This window comes from Elephas maximus, chromosome 17 (genome assembly GCF_024166365.1).
Source record: "Elephas maximus indicus isolate mEleMax1 chromosome 17, mEleMax1 primary haplotype, whole genome shotgun sequence".
NCBI classification, from domain to species: Eukaryota; Metazoa; Chordata; class Mammalia; order Proboscidea; family Elephantidae; genus Elephas; species Elephas maximus.
In genome coordinates, this window is record NC_064835.1 from 65,612,195 (window position 1) to 65,637,045 (window position 24,851).

Genomic DNA, 24,851 nt, shown 5'->3' on the forward strand with positions numbered 1-24,851 from the left:
GCAAAGGAGAATGAAGAACACCCAAGGAAAATATGAGGCCAAGAGACAGAAAAGGCCACATAAACTCCATCAGCCTGAGACGGGAAGAACTAGATGGTGCCCAGCTACCACCAATGTCTGCCCTGACAGGGAACACAACAGAGAATCCCTGATGGAGCAGGAAAAAAGTGGTATGCAGAACTCAAATTCTGGTAAAAAGACCAGACTTAATGGTTTGACTGAGATGGGAGGTACTCCAGAGGACATGGCCCCCGGATTCTCAGACCAGAACTAAAACCATTTTTGAAGCCAACTCTTCAGACAAAGACTGGACTATGAGACGTAAAATGATACGGATGTTCTTTTTAGCTCAAGTAAACACATGAGACTATGTGACCAGCTCCTATCTGGAGGTGAGATGAGAAGCAGAGGGGGACAGGAGCTAGTTGAATGGACATGGGAAATACAGGGCGGAGAGGAGGAGTGTGCTGTCACATTGTAGGGAAAGCAACTAGGGTCATATAACAATGTGTATATAAGTTTTTGTGTGAGAAACTGACTTGAATTGTGAACTTTCACTTAAAGCACACTAAAAAAAGATAAAGAAAATAAATGTGCTTAATCATTCATAGATGTGCTTCACCTACTAATCAGGGAACACTATCCGGTGTTTTCTGTTCTTCTGTGGGAGGAATCGCCTGAAGCCCGGAGATGGTTCTGCCCCATTGGTGGCTATTCATTGGCCAGTGAGCTCCTAACTTTGAGAAATGAACTGCAGAGGGGGCTGCATGGGTAGTGTTTGACCCCAGAATACAGGATATATTATGCACCTTCCCTTGACTATACTTCATTAAACAAGGCAGAGCACCAGTTGCCCTTGGGAGTGTGGGAGAGGGTCAGGCTGGAAGGCGAGACTTCCGCCTCATGAGTGTGGTTTCCTTCTTGGGGTTGCCAGGCCCAGAGGCTGGTTCTCTTCAATCAAGGGTACCCTTCTGGGGCTCTGATGTCATCTGACTCTACTGTAAGCGTAGCAAACGCAGAGGAATGACTTCACCGTTTGGCCCTGAAGATAAAGTCATTCACTTTTGTGAGAAAGCATGATTAGGCTCCCAATATGATAAGTAAAAAGCATTAAGAAGATCTGGATTGTTCTAAACTACCTGGCTATGTTCTGTTTTTGGTTTTCTCCATTTTACTCATTGCTGTCGAGTCGATTCCGACTCATAGCGACTCTATAGGACACAGTAGAACTACCCCATAGGGTTTCCAAGGAGCACCTGGTGGATTCTGACTGCCAACCTTTTAGTTAGCAGCCATAGCTCTTAACCACAGAGCCACCAGGGCTCCTTCTCCATTTTGGCTTCTTTTATAAATAATTTAGTCACTGCTTTCACCTGGGCTGTTTATCACCTGATGAGCTATTTTCAGAGGCTTCACAGGAAAGGTAGAGGCAGAAATTTTCTGAAAAACTAGGACTCAGTGTATATAAAAACCTTTTGCTTCGAGGAGGTGAATAAATTGGTATGAATAGCTATTGATATTCTCATGTACTGTCTCCCTCATGCAGGGGGGAGAAGAATCCACTGCGCTTTTGAAGTCATACTAACGGTCTCTCTGGATGACCCCTTGCTCCGTTGACAATAACTGTGTGTGAGAGTGTGGGGGTGAGTGTGTGTGAGAATGAGTGTGTGCATGAGAGTGCACGGATGTGAGATTGTGAGTGTTTTGGCTGCCTCCTCGTCAGAGGGAACGCTGACTTCTGCCTTTCTAAGAGGGAAGGGCTCCTCTTCGTGGAAGATAGGTGGTCTGTCATAGTGCTCCAGCTGACAGCCATCCCAGCATCATTTACACCACCTTAACAGGTGGCTGTCTCTGGGGAGAGGGCAAAGGAGGGAGGAGGGAGGAAGGAAAGTGTAGACCTGGCTTGTGCGTAAGAGGTGCTGCAGAGGCCGGACATAGAAACCCAGAGCAGAGAGTAGTCCCTGGCTTTGTTTGCAGCGAGTACACGCTCTGGGCACAGGCTGGAGCTGAGCCTGTTCATGTTGCTCCCTGCTCCCTCTGCCTTTTGCTTCTCATTTCTGCTCCTTCTCCACCAAAAGTCAAAGGAATAAGTAGAGAAAAGGGTGATGGAAAAAGTTGGAAACGGGTAATGGTGATGCTTGCGTGACATGATGAACACAATGTCACCGAATTGTACCTGTGAAGAATGCTGAAATGGCAGTTGTTGCGCTACACACATATTCACCACAATATAAAAAAAATTAGGGAATGGGAAGAGTAGTGTTGGATGGCGGAAGGAGACCCTGCTTCCATTTCCCAGAGGAGAGCTATTCCTGTGTCTTCCCCAGCTTTTTGTTTTAAGTTGACACGACTAAAAGGTACTTGATGTTCTCCACGCCACAACCATGGCTTGCCTCGTTCTTACTGGTTTGTCTCCAGTGTCAGCAAATGAGTCGTCTTGAGCTACCCTCTCTCCTCATACAATCAAGTGCACTTGGGTTATTTGGTAAACAACTTTCCCACACATAGCCATAAGAACAAGTATTGGCCCGAGAGGAATATTCCATAGGCCTTAAAATCAGGCAGTGGATCTAGAAAGTCAAATGGGTTCACATTCCTGTCTGTTCCCTCCCTCCTGGGCCTCCTGGGAGTCTTTTTGGAACCCCACGACTATAAAACCCTGGGAGTGGGCTTTGTTTGTGGCTTCGCAGTCTTGTTACTCTATGGGTATGTTTCCTATTGTACAACCCAAATACTTTGGGTTAAATTAGAGAGACAGATGGGCATAGGGAGAGAGGGAAGAACTGGATGGGGAAGGGACCATCCCAGTTAAGGGAGGGTAGGCCAGTGTGCCAGCCTCTCGGAGACTACTTGTAAGGCTCTGATGAGTGGCCCTGTCAGTTCATGTGACTGTGGGCTGCTTCCAGTTCCCCTGAGTTTTGGTTACTTCTGCACGTGTGCAGTTGGAAGCTAAATGACCCATGCTTGAGGGAACTTTCTGTGCTAGGGTTCAGAATTTCTCAACAGGCTGCACCATTAGTACCTTAAGCAGAACAAAGTCCTGTGCATAATAGATGTTTAGCATCCCTGAACCTACCCACTGAATGCCAGGGGTGCCCCCTAGTCATTGTGACCATCAAAAACTACCCCCGCAGATTTCCAGATGCTTCCTAGAGGGTGGCACCACCAGATGAGAACCCCTGGGCTAGGAGGCTGGTCTGGTCAGGGTCTCCCACCTCCTGCCCACTTCCTCCTCTGGCCCTTTCTTCATCTGATGTCTGCAGTTGTCCCCAAGTCTTTGCTCACCCACTCTCTCCTCTTCACCCTCAACCTGTTCCTCACTTCTGGGGCCCAAAGAAGAGAACTTAGTCATCAGTCCCTGAAATGTGATGTGAGGCTTCAAGAACATGTGGGTTTTTTCCCTCTTAACTTTTGTAAATCTGTAGTTATGGGATTTGTGTCCTCACTTTGAGCCTTGCTTCTTCGCCAGCAACCCTTATCTTGTCACGTGAATTCTGAGGGGCATTCTGTGGCCAGCACTAAGAGAGCACGGTGGGGGACACACGGTGGTGATTGCCTTGGGACAGCACCCTCCCCTCCCCAAGGCCGATGCTCATTGGTCTGAAATGCTGCCCAGTCACACTGATATTTACATTGGCCCAAAACCCAAGGCTGGAAAGGCCTTTGGAGGGTGGTTCCGGGGGTGTCCTGGGTATTGTGGAGCTGTAAGAAGTGATGAGTTTGTCATCAACAAGCTATTCTCATGGAGAAAATGGGGCAGAGTTCAAGGATTGCTTATTTTCACCTCCTTCCCACTCTTTTGGTTCCCATTCTTACCCTATTTCCAAGCCACTTGCTGGGAGTGACGTGTATACATGGCATTGACAGAACAGAGGGGATGGGCCTGGCTTTGTTGGGGCCACTGAGAGGTTAACTCTGCTGGCCTGCAGTCCCCACGAATAGATCACTGCTGGCCCTGGGCCCAGAGGCTGGCAAGTGGCAGCTGAGACAGGGCCAGGGGGCCTTCGTGGATGGGGAGGTGCCTGTCACATCCCCAGCAGACTCTCTGAGAGCTGGGCATTGGCTCCTATCTCCTGGCAGCCGAGGGCTCTCCACTCAGGCAGTTTACAGCACTGAGGGGCTTGGGTCTTGCTGATAGAGTCCTTTTGTCTACCCCCCTTATCCCCAGTCTTGCCTCTAGTCTACTCCCCCTGCCCCTTCTTACCTCTGGGACTCTGGGATAGACAAGTGTAGCCCTTTCCAGAGACACTTTGATGTCTCGAATCCTAGTCAGCTGGAACAGGTTTTTGGAGTGCCTCAATTTGGCGCAGCTTCTTTACAACCTCAGAGCACGGCCCTGGTAGAGCCTGTTGGTGACTCAGCGGCTGGGGAACTCCAGCCAGCCCGGGAGGGCTCAGCGATGCTCATCCTGTCACCTTGCAATCCCAGGAACTTGGATGGTGGCCTCAGCCAGCCGGTGCGGGAGTGGGCCCTAGGGAAAAGGAAGTTTGACTCAGTGCCCAGCCCCTGGTCCAGGTCTTTGATAAGGCTTTCATGCTTCAGAAGAGACAACTGCTTCCTCTTAGCAAAAACAGGTGTGGGGCCATTCTGCGCAGGTGTGGAGCAAGCACAGGACCTTCCTCACCCGCTGGATCCTGGTTTGCTGATTGTTTGGTAAAGATATTTTGGCGCTGTACACTATTTGCTCTGTAGAAGGGGGTCATCTCAGACCGCCAGATCGGTGGCAGCATTGTTCTGTCAGGCTTTGCAGTAGGTGGGGAGTGGAGAAGGAAGGTGTGAGGTGTTGCCTAATACCTGCTGACCTGTAGAAAAAATGAGCCTGAACAGGGCAGGGCCCATCTCCTTCTGAGAAGGATATCTGCACCTTTTCATGTAGCTGTTTATTTTTTGCATGCTTTTCCAGATGTCAGGAAGAGCACAAGTCAGCTCCTTTTGCAGCTGAGTTTCTTCTCTGATGATTCTGTGCATGTAATGTCAGTCCTGGGTATTTATAAGGGCTTCGACTCTAAAGAGTTTCTGGGTGGAGCAAACGGTTAAGTGCTCAACTACTAACTGAGAGGTTGGTGGTTTGAACCCACCCATAGGTGCCTTGGAAGACAGGCCTGGCAGGCTGCTTCTGAAAGATCACAGCCTTGAAAACCCTATGGAGGAGTTCTACTCTGCACACATGGGTCTCCATGAGTCAGAATCAACTCAACAGCAGCTAACAACAGCAACAACTCTAAAGAGCCCAAAGCATTTTTCAAATATTCTTATTTGTCCCTTGAAGTAGATGGAGATCAGTAACCAGGTCTCCTAAATCAGAGATGGTGGGGAATGAGGGACGGGGGTACCCATCTATGTAGGTGGCTGCAGCGAGGCCCTCACCCAGCCTAAGTGCTGAAGGGTGTTAGGGGGAGAAAGGAGAGAGCACTGCCTGCTGAGATGGTCAGAAGAGGGTTGTGGAGAGTGTAGGATTGTGCTAGGCCTGGAAGGCTGGGGAAAAATAAGACCAAGGCAGTGAAGAGGGTTTTTCAGGCAGGAGAGAATGACTTAGCGTATTTAGGAGACCTTGACTAAACGGATACATTTGGGTGGAACAAAGGTCTTGAGTAGGGAGCATCCGGAGATGTTCTAGGAGTCCCTAGGTGGTGCAAATGGTTAATTTTCTTGGCTGCTAATCGAAAGGTTGGAAGTTCAAGTCTACCCAGAGGTATCTTGGAAGAAAGGCCTGAGAATCTACTTCCAAAAAAAATCAGCCATTGAAAACCCTATGGAGCATAGTTCTATCCTGACACATATGGAGTCGCCATGAGTTGGAATCAACTTGATGGCAACTGGACTGACAGAGATACTGTTGTGCATTTGCTTCAATTGTGTGCCCTCATCTAGATTGTAAGCTGCTAAGGGTAGGTTCTGCCTTTCCTTGAAGAGCCCCTGAACACGCAGTGCTCGTTAAACACTCATTAGTTGGCCAGCCTCTTGCCACAAAGCTGTTCAATGAGCTTTATGCCCCTTTTCACCCTCTCCGTCTTCTTCTCCTTGGAAAATGGTCAGGCTACTTGAGGTCACTGAGTGCAGGCCATTCTGATTTCTCATAAAGTTTCAGGAAAAGCTGCCAACAAAATGAGTTAAGGGTGAGAAAGAACACCTTCCAGGGGCCATCTCATGGGGTGACCACACAACTCAGCATCACCTTGGCATGGCAGTTCAGCAGACTGAATTCCAGGCCAAGGATAAGGATGATAAGTCCTTCACTCCAGCAATTTTTCTGTATTAAATGAGACGATTTAACATCATTATTTACATAGAGGGCACATTTTAACTCACCGCCCAACTGCGTGGTGGTGCAGCCAGGCATTTACAATGGCTTTCAAGAATTAGAAGGATTATTACTCGTATAAATTGTAGCTTGTAGGTACTTGTTCATCACTTTACCTCCAGTACGTAGCACAACATCTCTCATGTAGTAGCTGCTCAGTAAACATTTGTTGATCAAATGAATGCCAGGCATCAAGTGTTCTCCATTTCCACTGATGTCAGAAGAAGAGCCAAGACTTAGAGCTGTAGCTGTGGAATCTGGGATAGACATGGGGAAGGAATTCCGGAGGCTCCGTTGGCTTTCTCATTCCCCAGCTGTACATTTTTAGTATTTACCCCCACCCCCCCATAGCTGTTTTCAAGCTGATGACCCTCTTAGAGAAATTAGGTTCAACGTGTTGTTGTTGTTGTTGGGTGCCATCGAGTCGATTCTGACTCATAGTGATCCCATGTGACAGAGTAGAACTGCCCCATGTGGCTTTCTGGGCTGAAATTTTTATGGAAGCAGATCACCAGGTCTTTCTCCCACAGAGCGGCGAGGTGGGTTCGAACTGCCAACCTTTCAGTTAGCACTTGAACACTTAACTGTTTATGCCACCAGGGCTCCTTCCATTCAATGTACATTTCGTGAAAACTTAACCAGGTGCTGTGGCCTGGGTGTGAAGATACAGAGATGGATGAGGCACATGCAAGTTTCTGACAACACTAGAAGGGGAGACAGACAAGACATGAAAATTTCTGAATTACAAGGTGGAATAAAATACGGACTGCTCTGAGGAAGAAATGAATATTTCTGATATTCGAGCAAGGCTTGGAGAGGCAAACTTGATTCCTTGGGAAGAGGAACAGGCATGCCAGCTTGAGAGATCAGCATACTAATCCTAATAACAGCTGCCATTTGTCGCGTGCTTCTTATGCTGCTCGATGTAACTAGTTTCTATCGAGTCAGTTCCAACCCAGGGTGACCCCTGTGTCAGAGCAGAACTGTGCTCCATAGGGTTTTCATTGGCTAATTTTTCAGAAGTAGATCGCCAGGCCTTTCTTTCAAGGTACCTCTGGGTAGACTCAAACCGCCAACCTTTTGGTCAGTAGCTGAGCACAGTAACTGTTGGCATCACTTAGGCGCTCTTTTGTATGTGTTACCTCATGTAATCTTTACCACAACCCTGTGTGGGAGATGAACATCTTTATCACTTTTACAAACTCAGGCAACTAAGCAAAGGTCACACAGCCACAAGGGCCAGAGTCAGGACCCCAGCACCAGAGGGGCATGAGCCCAAGGCACCACACCGGGTAAGGGTAAGTCAAGTGCAGGGGATGTGGGGCAGGAGTGTGTGGGAGGAGTTTAGGTGGAAATGGAGCTTGGGACCAGATTATAGACCTTAAATGCTCTGCTAAGGACTTTGAGCTGGGCTTTGTGAGCCGCTGGACAGTTTAGAGGAGAGGAGTGATATGGGATATGGTCTAGCACACGCTTCAGGAAGATCACTCTCACAGTGATAGCAAAGGTAAGAAGAAAGCTGTTGGCAGGAAAACCAGTTAGGCAGCTATTGTGATAGCCCAGGGAGAGGTACTGAGGCCTGAACTGGGGCAGTGGCAGTATGGATGTGGGGTGAGGGTGGATAAATAGACTTTGTGGAGGCAGTGTGTGTGTAGGAGGGCTTGGCTTGGATATCGGTTAAGGGGAGGGAGGGGTTAACCATGGCTGTTGGGTCTTCAGCCCTGCCCAGAATGAGGAGGAGGAACAGGTCAGGGGACAAGATGAGCTTACTTTTGAACGCGTGGTTTGAGGTACAGGCCATAGAGAGGGGTCTGGGTTGGAGATGGTGTTGGGGTGTGGAAGCTGGGGAAGTGTCTATGAAAATGTGACATCAGTGTGGTGCCTTCTGTGGGCTGTGGCAGCACTTCAGCGGCCCCTACTCACCTGCCTTGGCTGTAATGCAGAAGATTCTGTTTATCTCTGATAATGTGGGTATGGTTGCTATACCATCTGGCTTGGACATCTTAAACGCAATTCACGTATCGTAGATTTTCTTTTTTTTTTTTTTTCCCCCTCAGTAGGTGATCAGTAGGTATTTGATTATTTGACATAAGTCAATAGCAATTTTTTTAAACCCTCACAAGGCTTAATACTCCAAGATCAGTGTCATGGAACGTACGTGGCCTACAGCTGAGCAACCCTGGGGTCTCAGTTGAATCTTCTTTGTTATGTCCTTGTGGTGAGTCCCACAGGGAGGGCAGGAATCAGTAGTTATGACCACCTTCTCCTCATTCCCAAACTTCTTGGGAATCGTGAAACAAGCCAAGGAGGAAGCATGACCACAGCCAGATTTAGAGGGACTTTATGAGCTTTATTTCGTTCAGTCCCTGAAAGAGTCCTGTGAGGAGGTGGTTCTCCTTATTTTATGGATGGGAACACTGAGGCTCAGCGAGGTTAGAGGACTTAGCCAAGGTCTCACAGTTCAGGAGTAGCAGAGCCAGGATTTGAACCCAGGCCTGACAGCAAAGCCCTTTTCTGCTCTGCCATGACAGACCCCGAGTCAGAATTAGAAAGCGGTAGTGGGTTGCAGTACAGGCGTCCATCTGCCAGGCTCCCCCGCCTCCCTGAGTTCATTCTGTCTCCTTTTGCTTTTCTCATCCTCAGATATATTTAGTGTGGGCAGATGGATATGGAACAGTCCTGTGAGCGTTCAGATAATACTGGCTGATTTTCCACGATATCATCGTCATGAGATATGGCCAAGACTCATCAAGTTGGACTTTGCCACTCCAGGGGTCATCAGAGAGGGCAGCTGAGGGTCCAGAGCTAACTAACCAAAGTGCATTCCTTCACTGGCTGCCAGCTTGGAATAGATTATTAAGTTGATACCACACTACATTGATTGGCATTTTTCTCATCTTCAGATGGAAAGTGCTTTGGTGGAGGATCACTCCTATCTTCTAGTTGATGTAATACCAAAACCAAACCAAACAAGTAGCGATCAAGTCAGTTCCAAATCGTGGTGGCCCCAAGTGTGTCAGGGTAAAACTGTGTTCCGAAGGGTTGTCAATGGCTGATTTTTGGAAGTAGATCACCGGGCCGTAAACGCCATGCTAAATAGAAGGTAGAATCGCACAAAGTTGTCATAAACTGTACACTCTCATTCAGATATTACACCTGCAGCTGCCTTTCTGCCTGATCGCCAAGGCAGGGGACCCACTACATGGGACTGGAATAAGTCCAGTCAGTCCCCAGCCAGATAGCTGAGAGAGATGTATAGCCCTGTGTCTTCTCAGATGCCAGGATTTTAGGAATTTTACAGATATTCTGGCCCAGCTCTGTCATTTTAAGATAACCTGAGGTAGAGGTGTAACCGGACACCACTCGGGTTCTTGTCCTGTCTTACTAGCCAATTGAAATACGACAGACACTGATTGCAACGGAAACAGAAAGTGACAAGTTTATTGTCTGCACATACAAGGAGCGCTTGGGGCCTAGTGACCATAGACCACATGCTCGCTGACGAAGGGGGCTGGGGAGCTTTTTGTTTCCAGTGGCATCGGGGGTTGGGTTCTGTACCCAGAAGTTTCTGCCCTTAGGCCTCCCATGCCCACATTTGGGGGTCTGGGGGGGTCAGTTGAGGTTGTGAGTTGTTCAATCTGTGCACGCTTCAAGGTGTAACTTGGGCTAGTTCAGTGGATGGAGCCACTACTTGCTGCGACTTCCTGAAAAATGTTGCTCAAAACAAGCTCGTGGTTAGCGAGACAAAGAGAGGGGGGCAGGGGTGTTGATTGGGGTTTTCAATATGGCTGAGCAGCCTGTTTCGGAGAAAGGTGAAGTGATTTTCTAAAGATGATACCAATCATGGATGACCCTCATTTCTGGGCTCCCCTGGTGGCCTGCGTTCCCCATACTCCAGCACATACCTAGCTTATACCCAGGTGAGAAAGGGAGGAGGGGTCTTTGCAGCATGCCTGTGTTCTTTGATTGTGTGCTTCACAGGGGGAAACCCAAGCGAAGTAGGGCCAGTTGGACCCTTCATCCTGAGGCTACATAATGTCTGTCAGGAGTCCTTGAGTGGTACAAATGGTTAAGTGCTTGGCTACTAACCAAAAGGTTGGAGGTTTGAATCTACCCAGAGGCACCTTGGAAGAAAGGCCTGGTGATGTGCTTCTGAAAGGTCACAGCTTTGAAAACCCTATGGAGTGCAGTTCTACTCTGACACATGTAAGGTTGCCATGAGTCAAAATCGACTCAATAGCAGCAGCAATGTCTGTCACTTAAAAGCTGGGGAAACTTGGGCAAGTTATTTAACCTCAGACCTCTGTTTTCTTACCTCTAAAATGGGAACATGATAGTACCTACTATGTAGGAGTTGCTTTGTATATTCAATAAGATGTTGTGTGCTGCTATAATTATTAATAACAATATCAGCCACAATAATCATCCCATCCTGAGTGATGTGAGGAGGGAACTCAGGAGACCCATCAGGCTCTGATGGTCTTGTCTCCACTGTGCCCCCACTGACACAGCAATGTCTTCCTGCTAACTCGTATGATATCATGGGCGCGTATGGGTGCAGGGGCTAAGACCTCACTCGTGGAGGCTCATGACTAAGAGTGGCCCATTCCCTACAGAGTTGGTTTCTTTGTGCATCAGACCTGCCACCTGAAACAGGATACCAACTTTTACAAGTAATTTCTCAGTGATAAGACTGTCTCCTTGGGCAGCAGGGCCCCACCTGCTTTTTAAAGCAGCACTTCCGATCCGGGTGGAAGAAGAAAGAGCTCTTGGTCCCTGAGCCTGTCTGTCCAAGGTGAGTCATTCCTGTGTCACATATTTCTAAACTCCTCTCCTTGCCATCCCCAGAGATTTCCTAATCCCGTCTGGCCGGTTCCTCCACGCATTCCCCTTCAGCTTCACTGATGTCCTCAGGAACAATGTCACAGAAAATCACTGTGAGCAGGGGCACATGTGAACCATCACCTCTTTCTTGAAGAGCTAGCCCAGCTCGTCTGTGGGTTGTCCCCAGCCTGTGTGCTGTGCACCCGTCCATGGTTGGTGCCACATGGCACACTCCTGGTCTCCTGATCCTACTTGCATACCTCATTTCTCTTACCTGCAGTGCTTTCCCTTTTACCTTCTTCCTGATCAGTTCTTACCCTGAAGCCAGCGTATTTACTTGGCTCTCAAAACCTCTGGGATGTAAAAAGATTGATAAAATTGTACGGCATTGCAATTTTTGCTCTGCAGTTAAAATCCTTCCATGTTTGCAGATACAATTTAACTGTTGGAATGTAATTTATACAGAAAGATGCCTAAGCTTTTTACCAGCCAGCCCTGGGTTCTGTGTGACCCATTGACATATATTTTTGTGTGTCCATGCCTGCCCCCATGGTGTCCCCTGCTGATCCCATGCTTAGCTGCAGGATTCTGAGATGGGAGTACCCTTAAAAAGGTAGCTGGCTCCCACCCCACCCTCTAGGTACCACCCACCTCTTCCTGAGCCCCTGGCTCTGTTCATGACCCCCAGCCAAAAGCATGGCAGGAGAGGAAAGAGGAAACCTGGCTGTGCCCCGAACACACACACTCCCCCGCTCCTCCTGCCCTGCATTAGTTCTGCCCCAGTAGCCCTTTCATCTCCACCTCCTGCATCCTCCTGCTGCCACCTCGCTCCACCCTCCCACCTCCCACCTCCCCAAACGCCAAACCTCACTCTTCACCCCTTCCCTCGGGAAGCCTGGCCTAGGGAATCAAAAAACAGCTGCAATGCAGAGCTCTTGATTTTCACAGGGGAACAAATGATGCCTATAGGGGAGCAGGTGGGAGTCTGGAAGCAAATACTGGCTACAGTGGAGGCCAGAGCAGGGTCTGCGGGGGTGGTAGTGGGCCTGTGGTTGCCTCTCAGAGGTCCTGGCACTAGAGCCAGGCTCCACAGATGAGGCTGTCCCCAGGCTGACTGGTAAAAGAGGGCAGAGGGTGTCCCCATCTAGACATGCGAAACTCTTGCATGTGTGAGGGCTGCACAGAGGGGCAGTTGTGGGACCTTGCTCTGTGACCGGGAGACGGGAGTTCCCAGCTGCTCTCAACAGCTTCTCATGTTGGCACAGCAGCGAATGGGGTTCAGATTGCTTCGCTTCTCTGAACTGACAAGACAAATAGACTAGCCTTGGTTTTTCTATTGTTTCTGTTAGAAACTTTTATCTGAGTTCTAAATAGCTGAATTATAAACGTTGCAGCCATGATCCCCACTTGGAGGCAGGCCTGGAGTTCCTGCTCCACTTTCTTTGGAATTAGCCTTTCATCACATTTTTCTTCCGTTGTCTGTGGTTTTCCTTCTACCCTACCTCCTTTTTTCTTTTCTTTCTTAAGTCCACAGTCTTGGGATTCCCCTCTGTGGGGCCAGTTAAACAGAAGTGGGAAGCTGTCAGAAGCAGCCCACCAGGGGTTCCTGCCCCAGAGGAAGGGCCACGGGGTGGCCCTGAGCCTGCCCTTTGATCCCAGACTTGTGGTAGCTGAGGTCCAGCTTTTCAGGTCCCACGGGAAGAGCCTGTGGCTGCCAAACCTCTGTGCTGGAGCCACTGTGCGGTGTGTGTCCCTGCAACTCCCCTCTCCCCACACAGTTGCCTCCAGGGGAGGATTTCCTTTGTGTCTGATGAGCCTCAGAGCCTGCCAAGGCCACGTATTTCTGGAAGGCCTTCACATAGCCTGTCTTTCCCAAGCACAGCCATGGGGCCAGCCATCTAGGCTCTTGGGCATAAGCAGATTGAGAGGCCACTTCCCCTCCTCAGGGCTTGCTCCTAGCAGGAGGAATTGGAGGCTGTGCAGACATAGAAGAATCCCGAGAGGTAACAGATATAACCTCCCGGAAGAGAGGGATCACGCCTCACCTGCTGGGCCTCTTTTATCTCATTTGGGGAGTGGTGAATGGGGGCAGTGCTCGTTCAATGGTGGAATTCTTGCCTTTCATGCAGGAGACCTGGGTTCCATTCCCCGCCAGTGGACCTCATGCGTCGCCACCACCCATCTGTCAGTGAAGGCTTGTGTGTTGCTATGATGCTGAACAGGTTTCAGCAGAGCTTCCAGACCAAGATGAACTGGGAAAAGAGGCCTGGTGATCTACTTCAGAAAATCAGCCAGTGAAAACCTTGAGGATCGTAACAGTCTGATCCCAAACCAATCATGGGGATGGTTTGAGACTGGGCAGCATTTGGTTCCATTGTGCGTGGGATCCCCATGAGTTCGGGGCCGACTTGATGGCAGCTAACAACACGACAACTGGTGAACATACATCTACGGTGTTTCATAATGTGCTGTGGTCAAAGGACTGTCATGTAGTGTGGTAATGAAACATTGTCTTGGGCAGAGGAGTCAGAAAGACTTGAGTCTGAACTTGGCTCTGACACTTACTTGGCTACAGGAGCTTGGGCAAATTTCTTAACCTAATAAAAAAAATTTTTTTTTAATCTCTAAGGCTCAGTTTCCTCATGTGTAAAACTGGGTGTTTCCATAAGCTGGACCAGAAGGCATGGGGAGTGGGAGATGCCTGTATTATGGGTTATTATGAGGACTAAATAAGATAATGCATGTGTCTTAGTTTCCTAGTGCTGCTGTAACAGAAATACCACAAGTGAGTGGCTTTAACGAACATTTATTATCTCACAGTTTAGGAGGCTAGAAGTCCGAATTCAGGGCGCTGGCTCTGGTGGGAACTTTTTCTCTCCATTGGCCCTGGGGAAGGTTCTTGTCTCTTTTCAGCCTCTGTCCCATGGTTCCTTAATGATCTTCACGTAGCATGTATCTTCCTCTCCATTTGTGCTTCCTTCTCTGCACTTAATCTGCTCTTTTTATATCTCAAATGTGATTGGATTGAAGCACACCTTACACTGTTATGGCCTTATTAACATTAACAAAGAAAACCCTATTCCCAAGTGGGTTACATCGGTAAGTGTAGGGGTTTAGGAGTTATAACACATATTTTTGGAAGACACAATTCAGTCCATAATAGCACATGAACCCTAGTGCTGGGCCTGCAACCGTAAATGCTCAGAAAGTGGTGCAGACCCACCTGAGATGTGAAGGAGGCCTGAGCATTCCTGTTGACTTGGTCCAAGACTCTTGTAGGGAGCTCAGCACACAGTGAAGAGAGATCAGGAGCCTTGCCTCTCGTCACAGCACGTCGCTGACATTATGCATGAGTGAAGATGGCAGAGGGAAGCCCAGGGCATTAAGAAGTTGTTTTCCTAGAGAGGTAGGGTCAAGATGATGGAGTAGTCAGGTGCTTCCTGTGGTCCCTCTTACAACAAAGACCTGAAAAAACAAGTGGATCGATTATATGTGAAAATCTAGGAGCCCTCAACATCAAAGGCAAAGTTGAGAAATCGGACTGAGTGGCAGGGGGAGGGAGAGATGGTTCAGAAGCAGCAAGGGGTTGCCAGACCTGACATGGTGGTAACTGGCACCCTGCAGGCTGGTATCAGCTGGTGCCAGCGGCAAGGCAGGCAGTGGCATTCGGGGTGCATTTTCCACAACAGGAGAGACAGAGTGGCAGAGAATCTACTCACACCTCCAGAATCAGTGAAAAGCGACGCTCAATTGGCAAAAGATAGGTAACGTACCCCGTGGATCAAAAAACACCCCTTTGGGGAAAAACTTCTGTCCCACTTGCCCCCTTCCAGGTCAGCAGTGGGTCCAAACTGGCTTCAGAGATTGCCTCATTCCTTTGGCCAGAAATAGGACCTGTCATGTGCCCTGAGCCATTCTCCTCGCCTTGGAGAGGGAATGAATTAACAAACAGGGAAAAAGTAATCTGCCAGCTCCGCTAAGCCAGGGACACAGTCCAGAAACAGTTCCTTTGCCTAGGCACAGGCATAAGTGGTCCATGGGCTTTGAATGCCTTTCACCCCTGCATAGACTTGTATGGGCCCATCTCAACAGCATAGGCCCTCATTAGCACAGTACAACTTCAATTGTTTAAGCTATATGGTGGAGAGACAAGTTTGTGACATTTGAAACCCCTCTGCCTGTTAAGCAGGATCCTCACCTACCCACATCAAGGGCCTGAGGACTGGTGGCTCCACCCACACCACCTAGCCCCCCTACATCAGGGATCCAAGAATAAGGGATGCCTCCCCGTCCTTATAGCCAACAACTTGGGTACCCATAGTCCAGCTGCAAAACCCACCCACCTATGCTCTCTAGGGAACAGGGATGCATTTTCCTCACAGATACTCGGGCGGTTGTCAGCCCTCTACCTTGCTCAGCATGTGACCCCCTACTACAGCCAGATACCTGTGCCTACACCAATCACCCTTGCTTGTCTAGGACTGTAGGAGAGAGACTGCACCACACACTAGGTGACAGACTACCTGGACACCTGAGCTGAATCCATACAAGAAAAGTAAACAGACTCCTAGGCTCACATACCTAGTAACAGGTCTAACCACCTGGTGGCAGGACGTTAGAACTTCAAAGGCACCGATAATCAAACTAGCTCACTCAAGCAACCTATTTGGGCATATCAAAACAAAAAGCTAGGACACAGTAAGCAAACATAAAATAAATACATACAATAACTTATTGTTGGCTCAGAGACAGCAGTCAATATCAAATCACATAAAGAGACAGACCATGATGGCTTCAATAAGCTCCCAAAACAAAAACTCAAGACATCTTCCAGATTCCAGAGAAATTCCTGGAATTACCAGAGGTAGAATACAAAAAATTAATATACAGAACTCTTGAATAGATCAGGAAGGAGATCAGACAAAACACAGAACAAGTCAAAGAGCACACAGACAAATCAATAGAAGAACTTAAGAAGATTAGATAAGAGCATAATGACAAATTTAATAAGCTGCAAGAATCCATAGACAGACAGCAAACAGAAACCCAGAAGATTAACAATAAAATTTCAGAATTAGACGACTCAATAGAAAGGAGCAGAATTGAGGCAATGGAAATCAGAATTAGTGAGATTGAAGATAAAGCACTCCACACCAACATATTTGAGGAAAAATCAGATAAAGTAATTTAAAAAATGAAGAAACCCTCAGAATTATGTGGGACTCTATCAAGAGGAATAACCTACGAGTGATTGGAGTACAAGAACGGGGTGGGGGGGAGGGAACAGAAAATACAGAGAGAATTGTTGAAGATTTGTTGGCAGAAAACTTCCCTGACATCATAAAAGATGAGAAGATATCTATCCAAGATGCTCATTGAACCCCATACAAGGTAGATCCCAAAAGAAAGTCACCAAGGCATATTATAACCAAACTTGCCTAAACCAAAGATAGAGAATTTTAAGAGCAGCTAGGGATAAACAAAATGTCACCTACAAAGGAGAGCCAATAAGAATAGGCTTGAACTACTCGGCAGAAACCATGCAGGCAAGAAAGCAATGGGATAACATATATAAAGCCTTGAAGGAAAAAAATTGCCGGCCAAGAATTATACATCCAGCAAAACTCTCTCTCAAATATGAAGGAGAAATTAGGACATTTCCAGATAAACAGAAGTTTAGGGAATTTGCAAAAACCAAATCAAAATTACAGGAAATACTAAACAGAGTTCTCTGGTAAGAAAATCAGTAACATCACATCACAACCCAAGACTAGAACACAGGTCAGAGCAACCAGATATCAACCAAGATAGCGAAATCAAAAAAATAACAGCTAAAACACTCAAAACAGGGAAACAGAGATGTCATTGTGTAAAAGATGACAACATTAAAACAAAAAGGGGGGACTAAAAAACGTAGTCATAGATCTTTCATATGGAAAGAGGAAGTCGAGGCAATATCAAGAAGTAAACGGTTGGTTTAAAGTTAGAAAAATAGAGGTACATATTAAGGTAACCACAAAGGTGACCAACAATCCTACACATCAAAGTAAAAAAACAAGAAGAACAAAGACTCAGCAAATACAAAGTCAACAACAATGAAAAACAGGAAAAGAAAATATAAAGAAAAATGACTCAGCACAGAAAATTAAGGGGAACAAAGAAACTGTCAACAACACACAGAAAAGACTCAAAATTTCAGCAATAAACTCATACCTATCAATAATTACACTGAATGTAAATGGACTAAATGCACCAATGAAGAGACAGAGCATGGCAGAATGGATTTAAAAAACACAGTCCCTCTACATGCTGCCTAAAGAGACACACCTTAGACTTAAAGACACAAGCAAGCCAAAACTCAAAAGATGGGAAAAAAATATATCCAGCAAACAACAATCAAAAAAGAGCTGCTATGGCAGTGTTAATTTCTAACAAAATAGACTTTAAAGTAAAATCCACCGCAAAGGGTAAGGATGGATGCTATATAATGACTAAGGGGTCAGTACACCAGGAGGACATAACCATAATATTTATGCACCCAATGATAGGGCTTCAGAATACATAAAGCAAACTCTAACAGCATTAAAAAGAGAGATAGACAGCTCCACAAGAAGAGTAGGAGACTTCAACACACCACTTTCAGTGAAGGGCAGAATATCCAGAAAGAAGCTCAATAAATACACGGAAGGCCTAAATGCCACAATCAACCAACTTGACATCATAGATATATACAGAACACTCTGCCCAACAGAAGCCAAGTATACTTTCTTTTCCAAAGCACATGGAACGTTCTCCAGAATAGACCACATATTAAGCCATAAAGCAAGCCTTAACAGAATCTGAAACATCAAAATATTATAAAGCATCTTTTCTGACTGTAAAGCCATCAAAGAAGAAATCAATAACAGAAAAAGCAAGGGAAAAAAAAAAATCAAACACATGGAAACTGAACAACACCTTGCTCAAAAACTACTAGATTACAGAAGAAATCAAGGACGGAATAAAGAAATGCATAGAATCAAATGAGAATGAAAACACTTACTACCAGAACCTTTGGGACACAACAAAAGCAGTGCTCAGAGGTCAATTTATAGCAATAGAAGCTCACATCCAAAAAGAAGAAAGGGCCAAAATCAAAGCATTAACCCTACAACTTGAACAAATAGAGAGCAGCAAAATAAGCCCTCAGGCACCAGAAGAAAGCAAATAATAAAAATTAGAGCAGATTTAAATGAAATAGAGAACAGAAAAACAATCGAAAGAATGAACAAGACCGAAAGCTGATTCTTTGAAGAGATAAACAAAATTGATAAACCATTGGCCAAACTGACAAAAGAAAAACAGAAGAGGAAGCAAATAACTTGAATAAGAAATGAGATGGGCGATATCACAACAGACTCAATTGATATTAAAAGAATCATAACAGATTATTATAAAAAATTATACCCTAACAAATTTGAAAACCTAGAGGAAATAGAAAAATTTCTAGAAACACACTATCTACCTAAACTAGCACAAACAGAGGTAGAACAACTAAATAAACCTATAACAAAAGAAGAGATTGAAAAAGCCATTGAAACCCCCACCCCCCCAAAAAAAGCCCTGGTCCTGATGGCTTCTCTGGAGAATTCTACCAAACGTTCAAAGAAGAGTTAGCACCACTACTACTAAAGGTATTTCAGAGCAGAGAAAAGGATGGAATACTCCCAAACTCATTCTATGAAGCCAGCATAACCCTGATACCAAAACCAGGTAAAGACAGCACAAAAGAAAGAAAATTACAGGCCAATATCCCTCATAAACGTAGACACAAAAATCCTGAACAAAATTCTAGCCAATAGAATTAAACAACATATCAAAAAAATAATCACTGTGACCAAGTGGGATTCATACGAAGCATGTAGGGATGGTTTAACATTAGAAAAACAATCAATGTAATCATCACATAAATAAAACAAAAGACAACCACATGATCTTATCAATTGATGGCAGAAAAGGTATTTGACAAAGTCCAGCACCCATTCTGGATAAAAACTCTCAGCAGAATAGGAATAGAAGGGAAATTCCTCAACATAATAAAGGGCATTTATACAAAGCCAGCAGCCTACATCATCCTAAATGGAGAGAGTCTGAAAGCATTTCCCTTGAGAACGGAACCAGACAAGGATGCCCTTTATCATGACTCTTATTCAATACTGTGCTTGAGGTCCTAGCCAGAGGAATTACTCTGGAAAAAGAAATAAAGAGCATCCACATTGGTAAGGAAGAAGTAAAAGTATCTCTATTTGCACATGCTATGACTTTATACACAGAAAACCCTAAAGAATTCACAAGAAAACTACTGGAACTAATAGAAGAGCCCAGCAAGGTATCCGGATACAAGATAAATGTACAAAAATCAGTTGGATTTCTCTACACCAACAAAGAGAATATCAGAGAGGAACTCACCAAATCAGTACCATTTACAGTAGCCCCCAAGAAGATAAAACACTTAGGAATAAATCTAACCAGAGATGTAAAAGACCTATACAAAGAAAACTACAAAACACTACTGCAAGAAACTAAGAGAGACCTACATAAGTGGAAAAACATAACTTGCTCATGGATAGGAAGACTCACTGTTGTGAAAATTTCTATTCTACCCAAAGCGATCTAAGGTACAATAAAATGCCAATACAAATTCCAGTGACATTTCTTAATGAGATGGAGAAACAAATCATCAACTTCATGTGGAAAGGGAAGAGGCCCTGGATACATAAAGCATTACTGAAAAAGAAAAACAAAATGGGAGACCTCACACTACCTGATTTTAGAGCCTGTTGATACCGCCACGATAATCAAAACAGTCTGGTACTGGTACAACAACAGATACATAGACCAATGGAACAGAATTGAGAATCTAGAGGTAAATTCATCCACTTATGAGCAGCTGATATTTGACAAAGGCCCAAAGTCCATTAATTGGGCAAAAGACAGTCTCTTTAACAAATGGTGCTGGCATAACTGGATATCCATCTGCTAAAAAATGAAACAAGACCATATCTCATACCATGCTCAAAAACTAATTCAAAATGGATCAAAGACCTAAATATAAAATCTAAAATGATAAAGATCACAGAAGAAAAAACAGGGACAACCCTAGGAGTCCTAAACACGGCATAAACAGTGTATAGTATACCAAACATTACTAACAACACACAAACACCAGAAGAGAAACTAGATAACTTGGAGCTCCTAAAAATCAAACACTTATGCTCATCCAAAGACTTCACCAAAAGACAACCTACAGACTGGAAAAAAATTTTTTGGCTAGGACAAATTCGATCAGGGTCTAATCTCTAAAATCTACAAGATACTGCAAAACCTCAACAACAAAAAGACAAATAACCCAATTAAAAAATGGGCAAAGGATGTGATCAGGCACTTTACCAAAGAAGATATTCAAGTGAGGAAATGCTCACAATCATTAGCCATTAGAGAAATGCAAATCAAAACTACAATGAAATACCATCTCACCCCACCAAGGCTCGCATCAATCCAAAAAACACAAAATAATAAATGTTGGAGAGGTTGTGGAAAGACTGAAACACTTATACACTGCTGGTGGGAATGTAAAATCGTACAACCACTTTGGAAATCAACTTGGCACTTCCTTAAAAATCTAGAAATGGAACTACCATATGATCCAGCAATCCCATTCCTTGAAATATATCCTACAGAAATAAGAGCCCTCATACAAATAGATACATGCATACCCATGTTCGATGCAGCACTGTTTACAATGGCAAAAAGATGGAAACAACCTAGGTGCCCATGAACAGATGAATGGATAAACAAATTATGGTATATTCACGCAATGGTATAGTATGCAACAATAAAGAACAACAAGGAATCTGTGAAATACGTCATAACATGGAAGAATCTAGAAGGCATTATGCTGAGTGAAATTAGTCGCAAAAGGACAAATATTGTATGAGACAACTATTATAAAAACTCAAGAAAAGGTTTAATCAGAGAAGGAAATATTCTTTGATGGTTATGAGGGTAGGGAGGGAAGGACAACACACAATACAGGGGAAGCCAGCACAACTAGACTAAACCAAAAGCTAAGAAATTTCCTGAATACAACCGGACACTTTGAGGGACAGAGTAGCAGGGGCAGGGGTCTGGGGACCATGGTTTCAGGGGACATCTAGGTCAACTGGCATAACAACGTTTATTAAGAAAATGTTCTGCATCCCATTTTGGTGTCTGGGGTCTTAAAAGCTAGCAAGAGGCCATCTAAGATGCATCAATTGGTCCCAACCCACCTGGTAAAAAAAAAAAAAAATGAAGAGCCCTAAAGACACAGGGAAAATATGAACCCAAGAGACAGAGAGGGCCATGTAAACCAGACTCTATTAGCCTCAGACCAGAAGAACTAGATGGTGCTTAGCTCCCGACAATGACTACCCTGACAGGGAACATAACAGAGAGTCCCTGATGGAACAGGAGAAAAGTGGGGTGCAGACCTCAAATTCTAGTAAAAAGACCAGAATTAATGGTCTGACTGAGACTGGAGGGACCACAGAGGACATGGCCCTTGGACTCTGTTAGCCTAGAACTAACACCATTTCTGAAGCTAACTCTTCAGACAAAGATTAGACTGGACTATAAGACATAAAATGATACTGGTGAGGAGTGTGCTTCTTAGCTCAAGTAGACACATAAGACTAAGTGGGCATCTCCTGTCCAGAGGTGAGATGACAAGGCAGAGGGGTACAGGAGCTGGCTGAATGGACACAGGGAATACAGGGTGGAGAGGAGGAGTGTGCTGTCACGTTATAGGGAGAGCAACCAGGATCACATAACGATGTGTATATAAGGTTTCGTATGAGAAGCTAACTTGAAGTGTGAAGTTTTACTTAAAGCACAATAAGAAAAAAAGTTGTTTTCTATGGGAGTATGAGGACACAAAAAGGAGCTATTCTTCTCAGATTATGAATGAAATCCTAGCGCCTTTTATCTGTGGAAGATGGTGGTTTTGCAAACGTTATTTTCAAAATGCCTTTGTGACTTTGGCAGCTGACATCTGAGGAGCAGAGGGGGTGAAGTAACTTGCCCCAGGGCTGGGGGAGCGGGGCCCTCAGCAGGGCCTCCTCTTCTTCCCAGAGAGTTGATGTTTGTCTGTGCCCTGTCCTGGACGGAAGTAGTACGGTATTTGTTTTTTTGTCTTGGTTTTGCTTAAGCAGAGGGCACCACAGATCCCAGTAACTGTATTTCCCCTGACTGCCTGGGTGTGGGGTGGCGAGTGAGGTGTGAAGGTAATCCATTTGTTCAGGGGTAGTGCGTGACAGGCCTCTCAAGAGGTATGCAGAACATCTTGTGTCCTCCTTTGACGTTACTGTGGGTCAGTGGCTGGCAACGGCCCAGAGTGGTTGGAGGTTCCAGCAAACTCAGCACGTGACCGTTCCCCTTAGCTGGCCGTGCTGAGTCACTAAGAAACTTTGTCTGACTTTGGGCAGGAGTGCCTCGCTGTGACTCTGGATGTGTGGATTACAAACTGAGCCTTTTAGATTGTCCAGGGGAACCCCGCGAGCCATGCTTCGGAAGCCGTGTGGCCTGGCTCACTGGGTAGAGTCCACTGGGCACCAAGAAAGACTTGCACAAAGAAGGTGTGTGTGATTTTAGTAATGTTCCTTCTTGCTCCTGCCTCTACCCCAAGCCCAAATACCCAGTTCAGGGCTCTGTGTTGTTGTTGCTGGGTACTGTTAAGTCGATTTTGACTCCTAGTGACCCCGTGTGACAGAGTAGAACCACCGCATAGGGTTTTTCTAGGCTGTACACTTTACAGGAGTACATCACTAGGCCTTCCTCCCTCAGAGCCTCTGGGTAGGTTCAATCTGCCAGCCTGTTGGTTAGCAGCCAAGCACTTAACTGTTGTGCCACCAGGGCTCCTTTTGGAACTCTCTAACACAGGGTGTTTTGGAGGTCCACGCCAGGCCGCCACTAAAAGCTTTTGTGCTGTTTCTCATTTCAAAGGCCTAAAGGAGAGACGTGAGCATGACTGCTTTATCCGTTCCAAATTTGTTTTCTCCCCTGAGTGCCAGAACTTCTTTGTCCGTACCCTGAGGGAAAGGGGAAAGGAGCCCTTGCAACGCACATGTTGGGGGTTTGCATAGGTCCTGTGCAGTGAGGCGTGCTTATTAACCTGCTGAGTTAACCTGCAGGTGGCCCAGCCTCTCTGCCTGGCCACCAAGGCCTGTTTTTGCATTTCAGTTTTAGGAAGTCATTCTAATTTAGTACTTAAACTGATTGCAAAACTCTTAAGAGGTTCCTTCTCTATTGAAATTTTGTTGCTCTATTTCCAGAAACCTCCAATACTGTAACATGAGGGTACGTAAGGTCATCTGTTAGCAGGGCTGGCTTTCTGGGCGTGCAACCTGTGCAGAAGAGCTCTGAGCTTGGAGTTTGATGCTTGGCAGTTGCAGCCTTGGAATTCGTTCTTAATCTTTGAATTTGTGTCTTGTAAGTGGTGCCCGATGGGGCAGTAGAGGGTGTGCGGGGGGCCTGGAGCCTTGGCTCCCATGGTGCAGCCTCCCTGCCTCACCTGAGTGAGTTCCCGTCCCTGCCATGTTTTGCACCTGGTGGGAGCCTGGACACAGAGGTCAGGTCAGGTGTGTGCTCCCCCCAGTATCTCAGGCAGGACAAGTGCTGGCCATCCCCATCCTGGGCTGGCAGCATGTTCATAGCATGTTCAGTGGGTGACTAGACAGGGGTGAGCCTTTTCCCCGCCACCAATCGAGGTATCTACATGTCCTGGTGTGGAGGTTGCAATACCTTTAGGGGTCACTGTCTGCCGTGGGTTGGGGCTGCCAGTCCCCAGGAAGAGGAAATTGTTGACTAGACTTCCTCACCCCTAACTGAGGCAAGACATGTCATTTCAGCTGCTGGCGGGAGGGGAACCCAGCAGATCGTGGGTCACCTGAATGCTTGCCTCTTTTGTCACTGGGGGCCCCAGGTGCCTACAAGGGTCTGCCCTCACCCCATGAATATACCTGTACCCAGAGGAGACTGAGGACATTAAATAGTAAATGCAAAACACCCTGACAGGCCTAGAGAGACCACAGAAGAAAGGAAAAGTTTTATGTCAGCACCTTTGATGGCACTCTCAGCACCTTTGATGGCACCCCTTTCCTGGTTCTTCCACAAGGAGTCCCACAGTTTCATTTTGCCTCAGGCCTCACATATTATGTCGCTGGTCCTGTCTGTTAGCTGCTTTGTAAAACCACTAAGTCTCTGCAGAAGTCATGTGCTGAATAGACTCTTATCTTTTCTCTCTTCTTCCCCCTCACAGGTGTTTTACTAGCTGTGTGCCAGGCCCTGGAGAATACTACATCTGCCCTGAGCGGTGAGTCCAGCCTTTCCTCGATGTGTTTACGGTGTGTGGGGTCTGGGAAGGTGAGCAGATGTTGGCTGGTTTGTGGAGACGGAACCCTGGCCTTGACCTTGAAGAGCCTCCTGCCTACTGAGCACTCAGTTGTTCCTGAGCCCTCTCCGTCCTCTCATCACAGAGGCACTCGCTAGGATGTCTTAACCGTAGACCTTCAGGGGCTGTTCCCTGCTCCCTCAGCGACTCACCTTCCCCTGTCTCTCATCAGTGGCTCAGACAGTTAGCGTGGACAAGCGCACTAGAAAACAGAGCCTTCAGGACCCCAGAGTTCAGGACTGTCTGCATTTTCTGGCT

The 24,851-nt window shown here is 46.2% G+C and overlaps 1 protein-coding gene across 1 annotated transcript in view; it reads left to right on the forward strand.

Moving 5' to 3' along the window:
* Positions 1 to 24,851, forward strand: part of TGFA (transforming growth factor alpha) — a 127,082-nt gene that overhangs the window by 23,323 nt on the left and 78,908 nt on the right. The window contains exon 3 of the mRNA XM_049856366.1: positions 24,462 to 24,515. Coding sequence (XP_049712323.1) covers positions 24,462 to 24,515 — 54 coding nt within the window. The remainder of the gene's footprint in view (positions 1 to 24,461; positions 24,516 to 24,851) is intronic.